Consider the following 20,638-nt stretch of genomic DNA (forward strand, 5'->3'; position numbering starts at 1 on the left):
TTAGATTCCCCACATATAAGTAATATCATGATATTTGTCTTTCTTTTACTTACTTTACTTAATATGATAATCTCTAGGTCCATCCATGTTGCTACAAATGGCATTATTTCATTTTTTTATGCCTGAGTAATATTGCATTCTGTGTGTGTTTGTGCATATACATATACATATATATGCATATATACTCACAACAACTTCTTTATCTGTTTATCTGTCGATGGACATGGACATTTAGGTTGCTTTCATGTCTTGGCTACTGTAAATAGTGCTGCTATGAACACTGGGATGCATGTATCTTTATCAATTATAGTTTTCTCCAGATATATGCCCAGGAGTGGGATTGCTAGATCATATGGCAACTCTGTTTTTAGTTTTTTAAGGAAACTCCATACTGTTTTCCATAGTGGGTGTACCAATTTACGTTTCTACCAACAGTGTAGTAGGGTTCCCTTTTCTCCACACCCCCTGCAGCATTTATTGTTTGTAGACTTTTTGATGATGGCCACTCTGACCAGTGTGAGGTGATACCTCATTATAGTTTTGATTTGCATTTCTCTAATAATTAACAATGTTGAGCATCTTTTCATGCGTCTATTGGCCACCTGGATGTCTTCTTTGGAGAAATGTCTATTTAGGTCTTCTGCCCATTTTTTGATTGGGTTGTTTGTTTTTCTGTTATTGAGCTGTATCAACTATTTGTGTATTCTGGAAATTAAGCTCTTGTCAGTCACACTGTTTGCAAATATTTTCTCTGAGTCCACAGGATGTCTTTTTGTTTTGTTTATGGTTTCCTTTGCTGTACAAAAGCTTATAAGTTTGATTAGGTCCCATTTGTTTATTTCTGCTTTTATTTCTATTGCCCTGGGAGACTGATCCAGAATTATTTTTCACTAAAGGTACATCATGTTTACATGCGGCTAATGAGTTTAAAGGTTCCAGGTTTAATTATAAGCTAATTCTTCATGTTTAAACCAGCAACTCTATAAATAGTTCAACAGAAACTTAAGTAAGTTGAATAGAGCCAATCAAAGTTTAATCACATTCAAAGTAAAGCTACTTTAGACTTTGCAGAGTAAACTCCAAGTGGCAAATTAATGAAAGAGAATGAAAATTCAGGGCACTCTAAAATTTTTTTAAAAGCACAGTTTACTTACTTGTATTTTATTCCACATTCCCAAAATTGTTTCTAGAAAGCAGGTTTCCAAATTAAGAACACCTAACATTATCTTTCTACACCACCATTTAAATTCAAAACCCCTACAAGTGAACAGTTCATCTGTTTGTCAATTCTGCCATCTGCTGGTTACAAATGGAATCACAGCTGTTGATAAAATAATGCAAAAGGTAATTGTTAAATCCAAATGTACCTTCCTTAGGGTTTAAATTTTATCCACTCATACTGAGTTATAACTTCACCATGCCTTTATTCCTTATAAATAAGCCTCTTTCCACGTATACAAATAGCCAATAGGCATGGAAAGAAAAGATAATTTTTTTGTAAGTATAGGTCTTCTCTTTCCTGACAAAACTAACATTCTTGATAACCCAGACTCTAGACAAAAAGTTAACAGTCTTCTCAACAAAAATAATTTATATCTTTTAGGCCCTGTGTCTTGAAGTTATTTACAGAATTTTACAGAACCCAGAGGTAAGCTTCCAACGGCTTTTTCACTTTTATAACTTTCTGTAACAGAATGGGGCCATGATTTCACATTTGATGACAAGTCTCATGGATGGATTTATAGACTTCAACTAATATAAAATCTGAAAATGGAGGAGACTGTAATGCTAACTACACTAATTTCCTATTGCTGCTGTAACAAATTACCACATAATTAGCGGCTTAAAACAACAAAAATCTATTCTAATTCTGGAGCTCAGAAGTCCAAAATGGGTCTAAGTGAGCTAAAAATCAAGGGGGCTTCTAGAAGCCCCCTGCATTCCTTGGTTTGCGGCCCCTTCCTCCTTCTTCAAGCCAGCAGCTTCACGTCCTAAAACCTCTCTGACACTCCCACTTCCCTCTTATAAGGAGCCTTGTGATTACACTGGGCTCATCTGGATGATGCAAGAAAAAACTTCCCATCTCAAAATCCTCAACTTAATCACATCTGCAAAGTCCCTTTTGCCATGTTAGGTAACATGGCCACAGGTTTCAGGGACTAGGACATCTTCAGGGGGCCGCTGTTTTGCCCACCAATGTAACCAAAGGCAAGTTTTAGAATCCTCACCTTGTCTTAGTTTAAGAAACCCAGAGTGATCTGAGTTCTTAGCATTACCCAAGTAATATACCTCCCATCTCCAGTTGTGCATCAGTTCTGCCATTTTTAAAAGATGACATAAAAAGTAGAAAATGAAGGTGTAATATTTGTCTAACTATTCACTCTGCAATGGTGTTTTATCACCCACAGCAGCTGGGAAACCTTGTGTACAGCACTAAACTTCTTTGAATTTCAATTTCTTCATTTTCTGAACGGACAGCCTTCCCAAAACTATAAAATTCTAAAAGTGTGCTCCGAACAGCAATTTGTGTGACATGGGACCAGAACCAACACTTAATGAACACTTTATGTATCAGATGCTATAGGCTTGAGCACTTTAGAAGTGCTGTATCACTTAAGCTTTACAAGAACTGTGAGTGAGGTAGCATTAACCCGACTTTTCAAGATAAGGAAGACAACAGCTTGGTAAGCTTGCATAAAGGACCTATAGACACAGAGCAAATACACAGACAAGTCACCATTCTGACCCTCACCTGCGTAACTTGACAGCTCATGATCCATAAGCTGCCTCCTTTCAGAGGTCCTCAAAATATTCTCTACCTATTTAATAAATGTATCCAACTTCTTTATATTGCGCCTCAAGGACAGGGGTCAAAATTTCTTATTGTTTCTTAGCACCAATCACAGCACTAGATATATAATAGGCACTCATATATCTACAAGTATTCAATTACAAACCAAAGCAAATTTGTGACAGCGGCATTTAATTCATTATGCTACCAAGAACCCTACTCTTAACAATATGTTAAAAAATAAAGTTCTGTCACTGACAAAGTGCAGACTCCCACAGAAGCGGTTAATCTTAACTTCATCTTGGAGAGAAGTTTTCGGTTTTTCCATTAACAGTGTAGTGGTGGTACTGACCAAGTAACATCCTTGTGGTTTAAGTAGGATTCTCCAGCTTCATCATCCTACATGAAAATCATACTCATTGTTTCTATAAAGCTAAACTTAATCTGTGTAGCATAAACTGACACTGCTCTTAAAGAAAAAGCCAACACGGAGCTCCCCTTCCCTCCCATGCACTAACTACACAAGACGATCAATGAAACGCACTGGCCGAGCTCGTGAGTCAACACCACCTGAAGGAACGCTGCATACCACATCAGAGAGAACAAGTCCACGCAACAGAAAACAGTCTGAAATGCGGCGGAGAAAGAAGCCATCGGGAAAGTGGAGGGACGGTGGGTAAGCTGCTCCCTGACAAGTGCCTCTGCGAAAAGTCTCTCAGCACATCCATGCGAGTACTTTAAGGAATGACCACCAACAGGATCATCGCTGCACAGGGGTCCTGCCAGGCCCTGCCCTCTTCCTCCCCTTACCACTGTCAGCTCGGGCTCAGAGGGCCGGGACAGCTGGAGAGCTGGGGTGTGCTTCTGAGCTGAGCTCGGGAGACTGACAGCAAGCTCAAGCATGCACACACCACAGACACACAACGAGATGACACAGGTACCCACGAGGGAAGAGGCACTGAAGGAACGCTGCCAGAAGGGCTTTTAAAGGAAGAACCTCCACCTTGATTCTCGTCAACTCACCTTCTCCCTCTGCATCCCCTGCCCTGCCTCAGTGGAGGCTCTAGTCATCTCTCTCCTCGGGATTTCTACAACAGTGTCCTCCCCTCCATTCACACACCACGCCCAACTCCACACAGCTGCCAAAGGATGTTCTCAAAACACCAACCAGTGGTGCTCTCCTGCTCAGCCCTTCAGAGGATAACAGGCAAAACCTCCTCACCAGAGTAGGCAGGGCCCTCCGGGACGACCGGGTCACATCTGTGCTCCACATGAAACTGGAAGGCGTCGAACAAGGGCTTTGCCTAAGTTCAATAGCCCTCCTTGGACTCGCCCGCCTAACAATCATCGTCCAAAACGCAGCTCAAGGACTAGCTATTCTCTGAGGCCTTTCCTGAATCAACATCCATCCACCCACTCTAATCCACTTCCCTTCAGGCTCTTGTACTTACTTTTCTTAAAATACCTGTAACCCTTTAGTGTACTTCCATACTTACATGTCCATCTGCATGTCTAGACTGCAACTCTCTAAAGGCAGTATCTTGTCATTTTATCCTCAGTGCCGAGAACACACTAGGCCGTCTTAAGATCTAAATCCACACTGGCAGGTAAGGACAACAAAAGTGGTGGAGGAAACTAAGAGGAGCTGAACAAAAGCAGCTGATATAAAAGGAATCAAAGAGGTCCAAGTGGGGAAAGGACATAAAAAGGAAAGGCAACGGAAAGGAAGTTATTTTTCGCAATTCTGTAGAAAATTCTTTGTGTAATTCTTATAATTTAGCATTCCTAAGAAGGAATTACAAAGTCTGTCTGCCTTATGTACTTAATGCTCTGAAGTGAAAAAAAGCTCCCAGGCACAATGGAAAATGAACAGATAGGAGAAAAGGGCAAAAGGCCCCCTTGGGAGAGGCACGTGCTTAGATGCCTCAGAAAGCAAAGTGCCTGTGTGAGTGTGGCTGGGTATCTAACAGTTCGGTTGCAGCTTCTAATGGTACAGCGGATTTCCTAGCACTGTCTCTACCCTCCTGCCTCCGTGCATCGTGCCACACACAGGCATTTTCATCGGCAGCATTCCTGAGAGCTTCCTTCTGACGTGACAGTGACGCTGCACTTCAGGGATACCATCTTATTTTCCACTCAACTTATCGTCCATGACTCAATTACACAACTGCACAAGAGTCTGACACACTGCTAACACAAGTGCAAATGAGAGTTCCTCTCTGTTAATTTACAGATGTTTCAAAACATATCATGATCATTTCAAAAGATGAAAAACATTTCAAAAGTTGTTAACCTTTCTTCTATTGTTTTGCTCAGTGGTTCTTAGAAAAGGCCAGTAGAGGTCATGAAAAACACTATGCATACACTTTAAACCATGATATTAACAGCATAGTTAAAAAGAACTTAAATCCCTGCTAGGGAAAACACAACGATAAGCAACACATGCCCCATGCTGTGTAGCTGCTAACGCTCCTGACAGCAATGCATCTAATCCTCCAAGCAGCCAATTCCGTGGGGAAGCTGAATAAAAACGACGTGCTTAACCCATATCCTGATGTTCAACGAGCCCCTCAAATGACTGCAGGACACTGCCACCCTCAAAACTAACCAGTTTATTAAACTAGGATTTTTTAGTAGGCCTAAAAGTATGTAATTCTGAGGAAAACAAAAGGAATCACACTTTTGTTCAGTGCGCTCCCCACCTACTAAAATATTCTTACGCACATGACTGCCAAGTCAACTCAATAGAAATATTTACCACTGGGGTATAAATCAAAATTTTTGATAATCCTTTATGAGTGGTGCTTATACATCACTGAACACCAGAAACATCTAGGAATCTTGTTTAAAATGCAGGGCCCACAACGCCACCTCCAAAAATCTTTATTTGTAACCTGCTGCCCAGGCAAATGATCCTAAAGTAGGTGCTCCCTGGGCCACACGGTTGTGTGAAGTACTGTTATAGAGGCTGTCAGAAAAGCATTTACGAAACATGGTATCACTGAGTTCCTAGCTTTCTCAATCCCAAGTTAGAACAGGACTGGAAAGAAAAATCTACCGGCATCTACGTGTGTAAGGACATCCACAGACATCACCCATGAGCACATAAAATTCACAGGGGCCATTTCAGCAGCAAAGAAATTTTAATAATTCTTCTATTTCTGAAAACAATATTAACTAAGTCCGTAAGTAGGATAAGACCCAGAAAAAGTCAAATCCTAAAGTTGAAAAAAAAAAAAAAAAAAAACACTACCACTGCAACGTTATAGCATCTGTTATACTAAAGTAAACCCACCCCAACCCTTCTGATCTAATTACAGATTCTACTTCTCACAGGGCTTTTTCTGTGTCTGATGAAAACGGAGCTGTAAAATAATTGAGGCAGGGATTTAGAGATTTGGTACAGCAAACCTAATAAAAATGGCACAAACGGGACTCTTCTCAGTGTTGTTACATATTAAATCTTATTTGATCGATTTTACTGTATTCCAAATCACAAACATTAGGTAGAAGCTTGTAATTATAGTTTTATTGATTTCTCATTAACTTTTAATCAAGCTGCTGCTACAGGGAATGGTTATTACAGCAGTGTTCTTTTGTTTCTAAGTTTCACACACTTACCATCACTACAACAAAGTAACTGTGGACACATTCAATGCCAACAAAAATATGGTATTGTTTCTAAGGAATGTGTCTGCAACATAACCATCTTATATCAGCGCAGATGGTTACAGAAAAATGACTGCATTAAGCTATATCTGATTTTCTCTTGGTCTCTTTATACCTTTCTGATCACTGGCAGAAATAAACGTTCTTTGTTTTATATTCCTTATTCGTTCCTCCTAAATTCATCTGTTTCTTTCTCTTACTTACAGCGACCACACTTGGCTGAGTCTGCAACCAATTTATGCTCTATGAAACTGAAAGCAAATTACTAAAACAGAAAGGCAGTAGGTACGGGTCTGAAGCATTTATTAAGAACAATGATACTGAATGGTTGCAGGAAGTTTTTTAAGAACGTTTAAAGATTATAGGAGCACCAGAACCACATTTCACAAACTTCATACATCTAACAAAACTCTTAGCATACTAAACTGTAACTGAATTAAAATCAAATAAAGTCAACAGCAAGAGATGTTTCACAGGTGAAATCCTCAATCTATGTACCTGCTGCTGACCAGTTCTCCTCTGAAGGCTCTCCAGGCATCACAGAAACTATAAAAAGGCATCTGACATGAGGCCTTACTGCCTAAGGGACCATGGAAACCATAAGAGACACAATAAAGATAAAAATGTCCTAGAATTATTTATTTCCAGTCTTACAGATACCTATTTCGTAACTCTAAAGTCTACCTACGCCACTTTCTATGCCCAACAGTTCACACAGAATATTACATTTAAAAGGCTCCAATTTTTTAAAAATTACCAGTTACAGATATTAACATATTGGAATACAGTGTTTTCTACAAATGGAAAGCTGCATCACTAACATGACGGATCTAACAGCTACCCTTTGCCCTATTTAATTATACCACTTTATATATTCTTCCAAAGTCTAAGAGACAGAAATTTTATAAATTGAAGGAAGTCTATCCTCCAACATGGCAAACCAGCTTTCAAGCAAGATGGCCCTGTGGGAAATGAAAAAAAAGTGGCCAAGTTCTTTTTGCTGCTTGCTCTCAGCAGCGTAATAGAAAATGTAAACCAAGTGAACTTACGAGGATATATTTAAACTAAATCAGAGCAACAGGCAATTCTAAAATAGAGGCAAGAGCAGTCAAAGGGACAGAATTTTTACAAGCTGGGAGACAATGAAACTCTGACACACCATTTGTTATTCTTGAGTATATATACTTGAAAAATAACTGCATGCAATGAGGTTCTAATGTCAGAACATAATCACAAAAACACAATCTAAACCAAGGATAATAGGTTCAAAGATTGTTTTACATTAAATATATATTGCTTTTAAATCACAGACTAAACCAATATTCAGGCAGAATTCAAGCACTGGAGTCCTTACTTTGGGTAAGAGTGGGGGGAATGAAAATTCCCAGAAATTGTACACAAATTGTCCGTATGTTCACTTTCCTGGAGAGACAACCACAGATTTCACTAGATTCCTAAAGGGGTCTCTGGCTCATAAAGGAACTACTACTTTATGCTCCTTGCTCCTCAAAAATTAACATATTGTGGGCTTCCCTGGTGGCACAGTGCTTGAGAATCTGCCTGCTAATGCAGGGGACACGGATTCGAGCCCTGGTCTGAGAGAATCCCACATGCCGCGGAGCAACTAGGCCCGTGAGCCACAACTACTGAGCCTGCGCATCTGGAGCCTGTGCTCCGCAACGGGAGAGGCCACGATAGCGAGAGGCCCGCGCACCGCGACGAAGAGTGGCAACGGCTTGCCACAAGTAGAGAAAGCCCTCGCACAGAAACGAAGACCCAACACAGCAAAAATAAATTAATTAATAAAAAAATTTTTTTAAATTAATATATTGTTAGTCTCATCACACTAAAAAGCTCAGTAAATTATGAAGGCAATTTTTTTTTTAATCCAGAGTTAGCTTAGGTTCTGCAAAATCATTTTTAAACCAATGACAAAAGGAAGTTTTATAGAAAACACTTCCGTGAATTTAGTGTCTTTCAGGCTAATTTCTTTCAACATTCTCTTCAAGGAACCATCCAAATGATTTCTTAGATCAAGGAATTCATTGTATAGTAACGGGAAAGTATAAAATTATACATTTATCCCAGATATAAATAAATAAATGCAAAAATGCTGAAGAAGACCAGAGGTCATCTTTTTTCCGTATTACACATCATAACCTCAACAATTCAAATTATCACATGAAAAGGGAAACCCTCACTTTTCTTTAAAACTGAGATTATATCCTCCATAATTCCTTTTCTCCTGGATTGCCAAATATATTAGTATCTGATATGTGTTCATCAACCAAAATGATATAATTAATATGACTTTTCTTTACAATAATTTATAAAGAAATTATCTTAACACTTCCCTACTCATTCTATGAGTCCAGTTTTACCTTGATACCAAAACCAGTCAAAGACACAAGAAAAGATAACTACAGACCAGTATCTCTTATGAACAAAGTAAGTCCTCAACAAAATACTAGTACATAAATCTAGCACTATATAAACAGTATTATATACCATGATCAAGTGAGTTTTAACATTTGGGTTGCAAATGCAAGAGTGGTTTAACATTTGAAGATCAATTAATGTAATACACCATATCAGTAAAATAAAGAATAAAACCACATGATTATTTCAACAGATGAACAAAAGGCACTGACAAAATGTAACCTTTTATGACAGAAATAGTACTGAAACACTAAATACTTTCTTCCTAAGATCAGAAACAAGATAAGGATGTCCAATCTCACCACTCCTATTCAACACTGTAGTACAGCTTCTAACCAGAGCACTTAGGCAAGAAAATGAAATAAAAGACATATAGATTGTACAGAAATAAGTAAAACTAGCTCTATGTGTAGATGATACGATCTTGTTTACAGAAAATCTTTAAGAATCCACTAAACTTTAGAACTAATTAATTCAGCAAGGTCGGAGGATACAAGATCAATATACAAAAATGAATTTATTTCTATACAGTAGCAATAAACTGAAAATGAAATGAAAAAAGTTCAATTTACAATAACATCAAAAAGAATAAATTACTTAGGAATAAATTTAACAAAGGAAGTGTAAAACGTATACTGTGGAACTATGAAACACTGTTAAAAGAAATTACAGAAGTCCTAAAGAAATGAAAAGACAGCCTATGTTTGTGGATTGGAAAATTTAAGCATTTTTGTTAAGATGGTATGCTCCCCAAATTAATTTGCAGATTCAATGTTATCCCTATCAAAATCTCAGTTGCTTTTTTTGCAAGCTCATTTTGCAAGAAATTGACAAGCTCATCCTAAAATTCACATAATGAGTTCCCTGGTGGCCTAGTGGTTAGGATTCCGGGCTTTCACTGCCATGGTGCGGGTTCAATCCCTGGTTGGGGAACTGAGATCCAGCAAGCCGTGAGGTGAGGCAAAAAAAAAAAAAAAAAAAATTCACATAAAAATGCAAAAGACCCAGAAGAGGCAAAACAATCCTGACAGAGAAGAACAAAGCTGGAGGACTCACACTTCTGATTTCAAAACTTACTACAAAGCTGTGGTAATCAAGGCTCTGTGGTAGTAGCATAAGGATAGACGTAGAGATCCATAGAATAGAACAGGGTCCACAAATAAACCCCACCTTTACGTCAATTAGTATTTGACAAGGGTGCCAAGGCAATTCCATGGGTAAAGAATAGTTTAGCAAACGGCACTAGGTCAACTGGATATACACACGCAAAAGAATAAAGTTAGACCACAGCCTCAAACCAGATAAAAAAATTAACTCAAAATGGATCAAAGACCTAAAAATATGAGTTAAAACTATAAAACTCTTGAAAGAAAACATAGGTATAAATATCTTCATGATCTCAGATTAGGCAATGGTTTCTTAGATACGACATCAAAGCACAAGCAATGTAAGATAAAACAGATCAACTGGACATCATCAAAATTTAGAACTTAAGCTTCAAAGGACACCATTAAGTGGAAAAAATGCACAGAATGGGAAAAAGTTTTGCCAATATATAAAGAGCTCCTACAACTTATTAACAAAAATACAACCTAATTAAAGAATGAGCAAAGGAGCCGCATAGACATTTCTCCAAAGGAGATATGTAAATAACCAATAAGCACATGAAAAGATGCTCAAAATCATTAGTTACTAGGGAAATGCAAGTCAAAATCACAATAAGATACCACTGAATATCTATTTGTTTGTTATAATTAAAAAGACAGGTAGGGGCTTCCCTGGTGGCGCAGTGGTTGAGAGTCCGCCTGCCGATGCAGGGGACACGGGTTCGTGCCTCGGTCCGGGAAGATCCCACATGCCGTGGAGCAGCTGGGCCCGTGAGCCATGGCCGCTGAGCCTGCGTGTCCGGAGCCTGTGCTCCACAACGGGAGAGGCCACAACAGTGAGAGGCCCGCATACCGAAAAAAAAAAAAAAAAAAGACACGTAGGGGCTTCCCTGGTGGCGCAGTGGTTGAGAATCTGCCTGCCAATGCAGGCGACATGGGTTCGAGCCCTGGTCTGGGAAGAGCCCACAAGCCGCGGAGCAACTGGGCCCGTGAGCCACAACTACTGAGCCTGCGCATCTGGAGCCTGTGCTCCGCAACAAGAGAGGCCGTGACGATGAGAAGCCCGCGCACCGCGATGAAGAGTGGCCCCCGCTCGCTGCAACTGGAGAAAGCCCTCACACAGAAACAAAGACCCAACATAGCCAAAAATAGATTAATTTTTTTTAAAAGAAATGTTTAAGAAAAGAAAAAGACAGGTAACACCAAGTGGTGTCAAGGATGTGCAGAAGAAACTGGAACTCTTACACACTGCTGGTGGGAATGTAAAATGGTGCAGCCACTTCAGAAAACAGCCTTGGCGAGTTCCTCAGATGGTTAAAAATAAAGTTACCATATGACTGATATTTCCACTCCTAGGTATGTATCCAAGAAAATCAAAAACATAGGCAATTGATGATACCTGCTATAGCATAGATGAAATCTTGAAAATGTAAGTGAAAGAAGCCAGTCATGAAAGACCAGATTGTAAGGATTCCACATTTTTTGTTTTTATCTTTCAAGAATTTGTCACATTTATTAACATACGGTTTTCATAATATTCTCTTCGTATTCCTTTCTAACAGTGTAATACAACAGAATTTGCATATTATAAAATTCATCCATTTTAAGGATACAATTCAATGGTTTTTAATATATTCACAGACATGGGCAACCATCATCCTAGTCAATGTTAGAACATTTTCATCACCTCAGAAAGAAACTTGGTAGGATTCCATGTATATGAAATGTCCAGAATAGGCAGATCTATAGAGACAGAGTAGGTCAGTGGTTGTTGCCTAAGGTGAGAACGTTGGGGGAAATGGGAAGTGACTGCTAATGGGTACAAGGTTTCTTGTCAGGGCGATGATGATGCTCTATAACTGACTGTGGCGATGGCTGCAGCTGTGAGTACAGAAAAAAAAAAATTGAACTGTACACTTTAAATGGATAAATCATACAGTATGTGGATTACATCTCAAAACAGTTATTATTTTTTTAGTTGTTTTCTCCTTTTTTCTGGTTTTTTTTTTTTTTTTTTTGGCCGTGCCATGCGGCTCACAGGATCTTAGTTCCCCGACCAGAGATTGAACCCGTGCATCCTCGGCAGTGAAAGCATAGAGTGCTAACCACTGGACCGCCAGGGAATTCCATAAAGTGCAATCTCTCTCTTTCATCACCCTCATTCACCATATTCTCAAGAGAAGAAAATTAGGTTACAAAACAGTTTGTAGATTCTCATCCAAATTTTCTAAAGGAAAATAGTGTGCAGAAAACAAAACCACAATATATCACATTTGTTTCTTATGTAAATCTTAAAAAGGCTGATTCATTTTTCTAACTTCCTAACACAAATACATACCACTACTTTATTAAATGAAAAACGATATATACTACTTGACAAAATGATAAAAGACTTATAAACCGAGACCCTTCTCTTCACTTTCTTGTCCGTTCCTGTTAATGTACCCTGCCCCTAACAACGTTCTGGGATTATTAAAATAGACTAGATAGAGAAATAAGCAGATACATAGATACATACATACAAAACAAACAAGACAATGTGATTTGAAAGTAACAATAGTAAAGGACAATTTCTGGGTGGATACACAAAAATAATTTTAATTGAAGTTGTCCATTAGTAGTAGGCAGGAGGAACTGGAGAAAGGTAAGTGGGTGAGGGGGTGGGAAAGCTCTTATTTGTATTATACTCTTCTCTGTGTTAGTTTAGAAAAAATATATATTCCTGTATTATTTTTTGTTGTTGTTGTTGTTTTGTTTTGTTTTGTTTTGCGGTACGCGGGCCTCTCACTGTTGTGGCCTCTCCCGTTGCGGAGCACAGGCTCCAGACGCGCAGGCTCAGCGGCCACGGCTCATGGGCCCAGCCGCTCCGCGGCATGCGGGATCTTCCCGGACCGGGGCACGAACCCGTGTCCCCTGCATCGGCAGGCGGACTCTCAACCACTGCGCCACCAGGGAAGCCCTCCTGTATTATTTTTTAATTACAAATATTTTACCACATACATTATGATTTACTGGCTCATGAATTATTTACAGAAGAGTTGGATAATTTTTTAAACACACAGGAGGGATGGACTGCCTGTGTTTTCGTCATTGCTTTCCAATTTTACTTCATTATAATCAGACACCAAATGATCTGTATGACATTATCTCTACACTATTTGTTGAAAGTTGCTTTGTGGACTATTGGGTCACACACTTTTATTAATGTTCCAAGTGTGCTTGAAAAAAATGAATAATCTTTAGCAGTTAGGTGCAGAACTCCATACACATCCATTAGACCATTCTTGCCATTGTGTTGCTCAAATCTTCTATGGTCTTAACAAGTTACCTGCCTGGTCCTAAGACTTTTACGGATAGATGTGAATAACTCCAATGAAGATAGTAATTGTATTCATTTTTCATTATAATTCTGGCAACATTTTGCTTTATATCTTGAGACTATGCTATTTAGTTCAGGTTTACTACATCTCCCAGGAGAATTGTTCCTCTTATCATTATACAGTGGTCTCCTTGTTTTTTGCTTTCAGTCTTTTTTTTTTCTTGATCTGATATTAACATTACTATCAGCTCTCTTTCAGCTACTCTTTCTGAATCAGTTAGGGTTGATCAGAGAAGTAGAACCACTAAGAATGATAAGAATAAGAAGCTATTACAGGGATATAAACAGTAATTGTGGGAGCTGGTTAAGCAACTTATGTAGAACTGTTGCTTCTGCATCTAGTGTTGGGACAGAAACTTAGAAGGCATGCAATCAGGAAGGAAACATGGATGTGAAGTGGGGAAGAGCAAGGACAAACTGGAACTCGCATTCTCCCTCACCAATCTCAATGATGTGGGTGACCTACAACATAAATTGGCACCCTTCACGACAGAGCCCACACAACTGACTCAAAATTTAGAGAAGCTGAAGGAGAAGACCCAGTGAGAGTTGGAGGAGCTGGAGGCTTGACTGCTGCCTGAAGCCAACAGATCAGTGATGAGGTGTATGAACTGCAGCAGTGCCTGACCTCCCACCAACCTTCTGAGCATGAATACAACTGCTGCTTTACTTCCACCTTACAAATCTTGAGCAATTTTCTCTTGTAGCCAGGCTAACCTGGAACCCTCCTGGAAAGGGTGTTCTAGGAAATAGACTTCCAGCTCAATTATGCTGACCCAACATGAAGCCACCAAAATTTGCATGGATATTTTCCTCTACCTCTTTAATTTTATTCTTTCTGTATAATTATGTTTGAGGTGTGTCTCTTGTAAATAGCAGATAGCTGGATTTTTCTTTCATCCTATGTAGACTTTCAACTATCATGTTTAATCCATTTACATTTATTGGGATTTATGACTTTCATAATTTAAAAAAGAATTGTCTTTTAAAAATGAAATGAAGTAATACCTGTACTGAAGATATCTGCATACTTTGCATTTCTGAAGTATTTTATACACATAACTTATTACCTACCACTTCTCCAGCAGAGGCAGCCAACATATGCTTCACAGGCATCAAATACGAAGATGAATCAGTGTGCAAAAACCATTTCACATATTCATAGGTGATGAAAAAGGCAGCAGCTGAAATTTAAAACAAACCAGTCTTTCACAAAGTTTAAATATATATGTAAACTGTTAAGAGATATGTTTCTTGAAAAAAATTACAACTCTAGTTATTAAATTATAACAGATAAAGATAATAAATATAAGTAATATAAATAAGTATAAATAATAAATATAAATACTGAACTATAAATATTTACATTTATTATTTATATAATATATACATATATTATATATATATGTATATATTTATAACTATAAATAAATATAAATAAAGATAAAGTAATAATATGTACTATTCCCCCCCAACCCCTTCACTCTTGCAGATTTGACTGAGCCCATGTTACATGCCTGACTTTGGACTTACAAACATGCAGATCCCTGCCCTGAGGAAGACTAACAGCTAACCTGGCATTTACCAGTTTGTACTGATAAGTCACTTAACACTTTTTAAAGTTTTTTGGAAAAGGATATGAATTTCTGTGATGCAAAACGTCTTTATATATGGTCATAAAATAATCAGCTACACTGATTTCTAGACAGGTTAAAATTGCAAACACATATCTTAACTAAATAAAGCATCTATTCCATAATGTTGTGTTGCTGGTTACTCAAAATAACCATGGCTACTTTTTACTCCATCAACTCACTTTTACATCAAGGAAACAATCAACTACTGTATTAAAACTGGAAATCAAAATCTCTAAAAAGCTACCCCTAGGGCTTCCCTGGTGGCGCAGTGGTTGAGAGTCTGCCTGCCAATGTAGGGGACACGGGTCCGTGCCCTGGTCCGGGAAGATCCCACATGCCGCGGAGCGGCTGGGCCCGTGCGCCATGGCCGCTGGGCCTGCACGTCCGGAACCTGTACTCCACAACGGGAGAGGCCACAACAGTGAGAGGCCCATGTACCGCAAAAAAAAAAAAGCTACCCCTATCACCATGAACTAATCTTAGCTGCACAGGAAGGCTTTAAGCCTTGCCACGTATTGTTAATACAAAGATGTTCATCACTCACGTAAAAGGTGAGGCACGAAAGATAAATAAATGGCAAATTCACCTTTCGAAAGGCATTTGAACATGTCACACAGTAAAGTCTGAAACACTCAGGAAAAGAGCTTAGTAGTGAAAATCAGTTCTCCAGTTAAAGTCAACAAGCTTGTAAACACCCCAGTGGCTAACAAACAAACAGCAGGCCAAATGAGGAGGCACACTGTCCCCGGAGGAGTAATGACCATGCAAGCAGTTGTACATAGTTAATGCAGGTCCCAATTCCCACTTGTGATTCTTATTAAGGCTGTTCCTACTTTGGCCTACTCACTAAATAGGCTAGAATATCTCCAGTCGCATTCGACTGTAAGTTCTACCTGCTACACGTTCCACCCACACACCCCCACCCCCACCCCCCAGGAGTGAAAACAAAACAAAAAACTATGGTTTTTCTACATTCCCTTCTCAACATGAAGGGTCTTGAATACAGGTCTTTTCCTCTCTTCTTTCGACCCTCAGTCCTTTCCATACCCCCCGCACAATATGTTCTCAAAAAAGTCTACAAGCCTCTGAATGTTACAGAATGTCACAGACAGACTGTACTCTGTCTAAAACCTTAACCAATAGCAAAAATTGTTTAAAGTGCCATGTAAAAAGTTTCAATTCACCAAAAATTTGCAGAAAAACAGAAAGGCCATTTCTGAAACGCTGACACTCTGACTCTTTATCCAGCATCTCCCATTCAAAGATGTTCTGTGGATGTCAAAAAAAGAAAAAGAAAAAGAAAAGCAGGGCAAGAAGAACACCACTTTCTCAAACACACAAAAATTCAAAACCACATTCTGTGTGTAAAGTCCTGCTGACAAGAATCTAAACCAGCCCCATGAGCTTAATGGAGCACCACGTACCCTGTAGACCATCACTAATACTTCATCTACCAACAATTCCTACGTAATACGTAAGAGAAAAAAGAATATTTACAATGATGAGGGAGGCATCATAAGAATGGATGACCAAAAGACAGGGACTTAGTAACATATTTCTTTGCAATTCCCTAGTTCAGAGGTTCCCAAACTTGTCTACATATTAAAATTACCTGGGGATTTTTTTTTTTAAACCTCCAAAGCCCAGGCCACACCTCAGGCCAACTAAATTCCAAATCTCTGGGAGTGGGACAGCGGTACTTTCTTTAAAAAAAAAAAAAAAAAAAAAAAAAAATCTCTTCAGGTGATCAGGTGATTGCAACACAGACAGATTTAGGAACCAAGGCGCATCTCCCACATATAGAGCTATACTTGGCATGGAGCGGGTCCTCAATAGCGACTTGTTATGATCAATTACTGAAAATTAAGACATAAAATAATTCAAGGATAACCTCATAACAGTTGGCTGCTCTAAGGATGGCTCAGGAAGATAAACTAAAGGACCAAAAAGATTTGCTCTACAAATCTTCATGTGAATGTTATGCTCACAGATGGATACAGACAGACATCTTAATGTCAAGTTAACAAGAAAGAATTTCTAATGACATATACTGAGAAAAAAGAAATCAAACTCCAGAATTTAAGAATCTTCTGGAGCAGGGGTTTTGTGAGTGAGTGTGTGAGTATGTGAGAGAGAGAGAGAGAGAGAGAGAGAGAGAGAGAGAGAGAGAGAGAGAGAGAGAGAGAGTGTGAAAGAGAGTGTGTGTGTGTTTGATAGTGGTGGTTTTCTGTTTGCTAAGTCTGCTTTTGAGTGCCAATCAAAGCATCAGTAAACAATTATTTAAATAAGTATCTGAAAAGAGGTGGATTAAATGAAACAGATTATACTGATTATAGAATAAAAGGGCCATAAATCACACAACTTCAAAACCAAAACAAAAGCAAGACAATGGAAAGAGGAGGTTAGTGGGAACGGGTTGCATCATCTGAGAGCAATTTAGTTAAGACAAAGATTTAATGCCTCTTAGGTTCATCTGCTCCACAAGAATCTCCAAGCCAGTGGTTATTAAACTCAGCTTCACATCTGAATCACCTGGGAAGTTACTAAAACTCCTGATACCCAGGCAAAGACCAGACCAATTAAATTTCTCATGGAGACACAGGCATAAGTATTTTGTAAAGCTCCCCAAGAGATTCCAACGTGCAGGCAAGGTGGGGAAGTGCTGTAAGACATTACAATCAATGTTACAGGAACAACTTTAAGGATTCTAACAAGGAGTTTTAACAACAACAAAAACCACTCATTTAAAGATTGCTCATTTTTTTATTACAAATACACTAGAATGGAATCTATAGCACCAGCTGAGTCAAAAATAATGGATTAATGAATAGAAAATAAATTCAGGAGATCAACTACACAATCATATAAGGAATTCTATATAGGGTTGGACCACATACCATTCTGAAAATAAATCCCATTATCTTGGCTTTATATAAAGCAGTGATAATACCAATATAATTTTTACCATTAGGAAAGGATCCAATAGCAGCAGAAGGAACGCCAGCATATATTCCACGAAAACCACCAGCCTTATTAAATCCTTGGGGGCTCTGCAGCCTGGTTTTAATGGTATCCAGAGGAAATAATATCAAGTCAACACAGACACCTGCTACCCCACCAGCCTTTAAAAAAAAAGAAAAAGAAAAAAAATGTTACAATAAAATAAATTGCCATTTTGGGGATGGGGTAGTTTTTAAAGCATATCTCTTTAAGTATGGTTTTAAAGTATACCACAGACTACTTTGGTACAGTCAAAACACCTCTTACCTAAATCTACAGACTGTCCTGGGAAAATAACCATTATTGTGATATATTTTCAAGTTGTAAATTTTATATTACATATTCTGTTTTTAAAAAAATGTTTAATGATTTTTAATAATTTTAAAATAAATTTCAAATTTATTTTTAATGATTTCACAGGGTTCAAAAAAGTAAACAAACAAACCTCAGAAAGGTAAAGAGCTCAAAGTCTCCTTCCCTGTCCCTAAAAACCCAAGTAACCAGTTTTGGTTTCTTCTTGTGTCCTTCCCAAGTTACTTTAGGCATATACAAGCAAATATGAATATGTATTTTATTTTACCTTTTTTTTTTTTAAGTAAAAGGTGGTATGCTGCACCTTGTTTTTTTCATTTGACAATTTATCTCAGTGATCTTTCCAAATTACACCAAATGTTATATTTTTTGCCCTTTTAACTAATGAGTAGTGAATCTGCATTAAGAAAAAAATTGTTTTCAGACTTACATTCTAAATGGTAATGCTCCTTGTGAATCTAGATCCATATTTTAAGAATCACACATGTAAGGATTCCTATGGTATCCTCTCTACTTTGTGTATATTTGAAAATCCTTTGATACTTTTTAAGTGAATAAATGAAGGGAAAAAAAGAGCTAAATTCCTAGAGGACATTAAAACCTGACCCAAACTAGTCATCTCCCAAGAGATACCATGTTGCTTTGGAGAAGCTGCACTTTAAAACCTGATTAAAAACTAAGTTTTCACCTCATGATTACACTAGTATATGTAGAATATTTTAAAATCTGGTTACAGCTTAGTCAAAGCAAAAAGAGACTCAGAAAAATATGAACTCAGAGACTGTCAAAGAAAGGTCAACACACAAGGTCTAAAGGCATCATTTAAAGATATGAATCAATACCATTTCACAGTAAGCAGGTAGAACTACAGAAGCAACTCTCAATACGGTTCCTACATAGTAAGTTTTAAACTGAATTGCTAACTTTTCCTATCTTTTGGATTTTGAACCATGTGAAAATATTACCTATTTAAAAAGTAAAAGCAGACATTAAAAACTATATATTCCATGACACAGAAAAAGAAGAATCGGTACTATTTAAACATACAGGCAGAGTTCAAAATGATACGCTGTTTCCATCCTTTGGGTTTACAGAATGCTCAAGTGGTACAAAGGTTAGTAGCTAGCAAACACTTTCTGCTCTACTTGCCACTCACCATAAAACCACTGCAAGGGGCTTCCCTGGTGGCGCAGTGGTTGGGGGTCTGCCTGCCGACGCAGGGGGTGCAGGTTCGTGCCCCGGTCCGGGAGGATCCCACGTGCCGTGGAGCGGCTGGGCCCGTGGGCCATGGCCGCTGGGCCTGCGCGTCCAGAGCCTGTGCTCCGCGGCAGGAGGGGCCGCAGTGATGAGCGGCCCACATACAGCAAAAATAAAACACTGCAAAACTTCACTGGAAAAATGAAATTACCCTGATGAGAAATGCAATAATCTCTATTTTCCAATTAGTATAGGTAATTATTAAAAATTAGTGTACACTAGAAAAGTACATTACCATAGGGACTTCCCTGGTGGCATAGTGGTTAAGACTCTGCCTGCCACTGCAGGGGACACGGGTTCAAGCCCTGGTCCAGGAAGATCCCACGTGCCGCGTTGCAACTAAGCCCGTGTGCCACAACTACTGAGCCTGCGCTCTAGAGCCCACGAGCCACAATTACTGAAGCCCATGTGCCACAACTACTGAGCCTGAGCTCTAGAGCCCACGAGCCACAACTACTGAAGCCCATGTGCCACAACTACTGAGCCTGAGCTCTAGAGCCCACGAGCCACAACTACTGAAGCTCACTCACCTAGAGCCTGTGCTCCGCAACAAGAGAAGCCACCGCAGTTAGAAGCCCACACACTGCAACGACGAGTAGCCCCCCCTCGCCACAACTAGAGAAAAGCCCGCGCGCAGCAATGAAGAACCAACGCAGCCAAAACTAAATAAAATTTTTAAAAAAAGAAAAAGAAAGAGCAAAGTACATTACCATATACATTAATACCATATGATCAGCCTGAAAGGCATGACAGAACCCCAAAGACCATGCGGGATACTCTGCAAATGACCTAAAAAGTTGTCACCAAAAGAACACAGAGATGTGCCAGTAGAGCACCACAAGTGGGAGTAAAAGAATGACAAAGTGGGATTTCTTCCCAGATATAAAGGTGGTCTTTTCTAAGTCAAGGGAAAAAGTTCACAAGTAACGTAGCAAAGTTAAAAAGAAAAAAAAAGCCAACTTTTTCAACACTCTTCTCACTTATTCTTTAAGGATTTTATAAAATTCAGTAGGTAATAAAATATTTTGCCTGCCTCTTCATTTTCTCC

The 20,638-nt window shown here is 38.8% G+C and overlaps 1 protein-coding gene across 3 annotated transcripts in view; it reads right to left on the reverse strand.

Annotated features, from left to right (window-relative positions):
• SLC25A26 (solute carrier family 25 member 26) overlaps positions 1 to 20,638 on the reverse strand; it is a 144,722-nt gene that overhangs the window by 113,859 nt on the left and 10,225 nt on the right. For all 3 annotated transcript variants that reach the window (XR_003003498.1, XM_024747026.1, XM_024747025.1), the window contains exons 2-3: positions 17,987 to 18,143; positions 14,459 to 14,568 (exon numbers count right to left, since the gene is read on the reverse strand). Coding sequence is in view for 2 of the 3 variants with exons in the window: in XM_024747026.1 (XP_024602794.1) it covers positions 14,459 to 14,568; positions 17,987 to 18,143 (267 nt within the window). In the remaining variant the exon portion in view is untranslated. The remainder of the gene's footprint in view (positions 1 to 14,458; positions 14,569 to 17,986; positions 18,144 to 20,638) is intronic.

This window comes from Neophocaena asiaeorientalis, unplaced genomic scaffold (assembly GCF_003031525.2).
Source record: "Neophocaena asiaeorientalis asiaeorientalis breed wild unplaced genomic scaffold, Neophocaena_asiaeorientalis_V1.1 scaffold130, whole genome shotgun sequence".
NCBI classification, from domain to species: domain Eukaryota; kingdom Metazoa; phylum Chordata; class Mammalia; order Artiodactyla; family Phocoenidae; genus Neophocaena; species Neophocaena asiaeorientalis.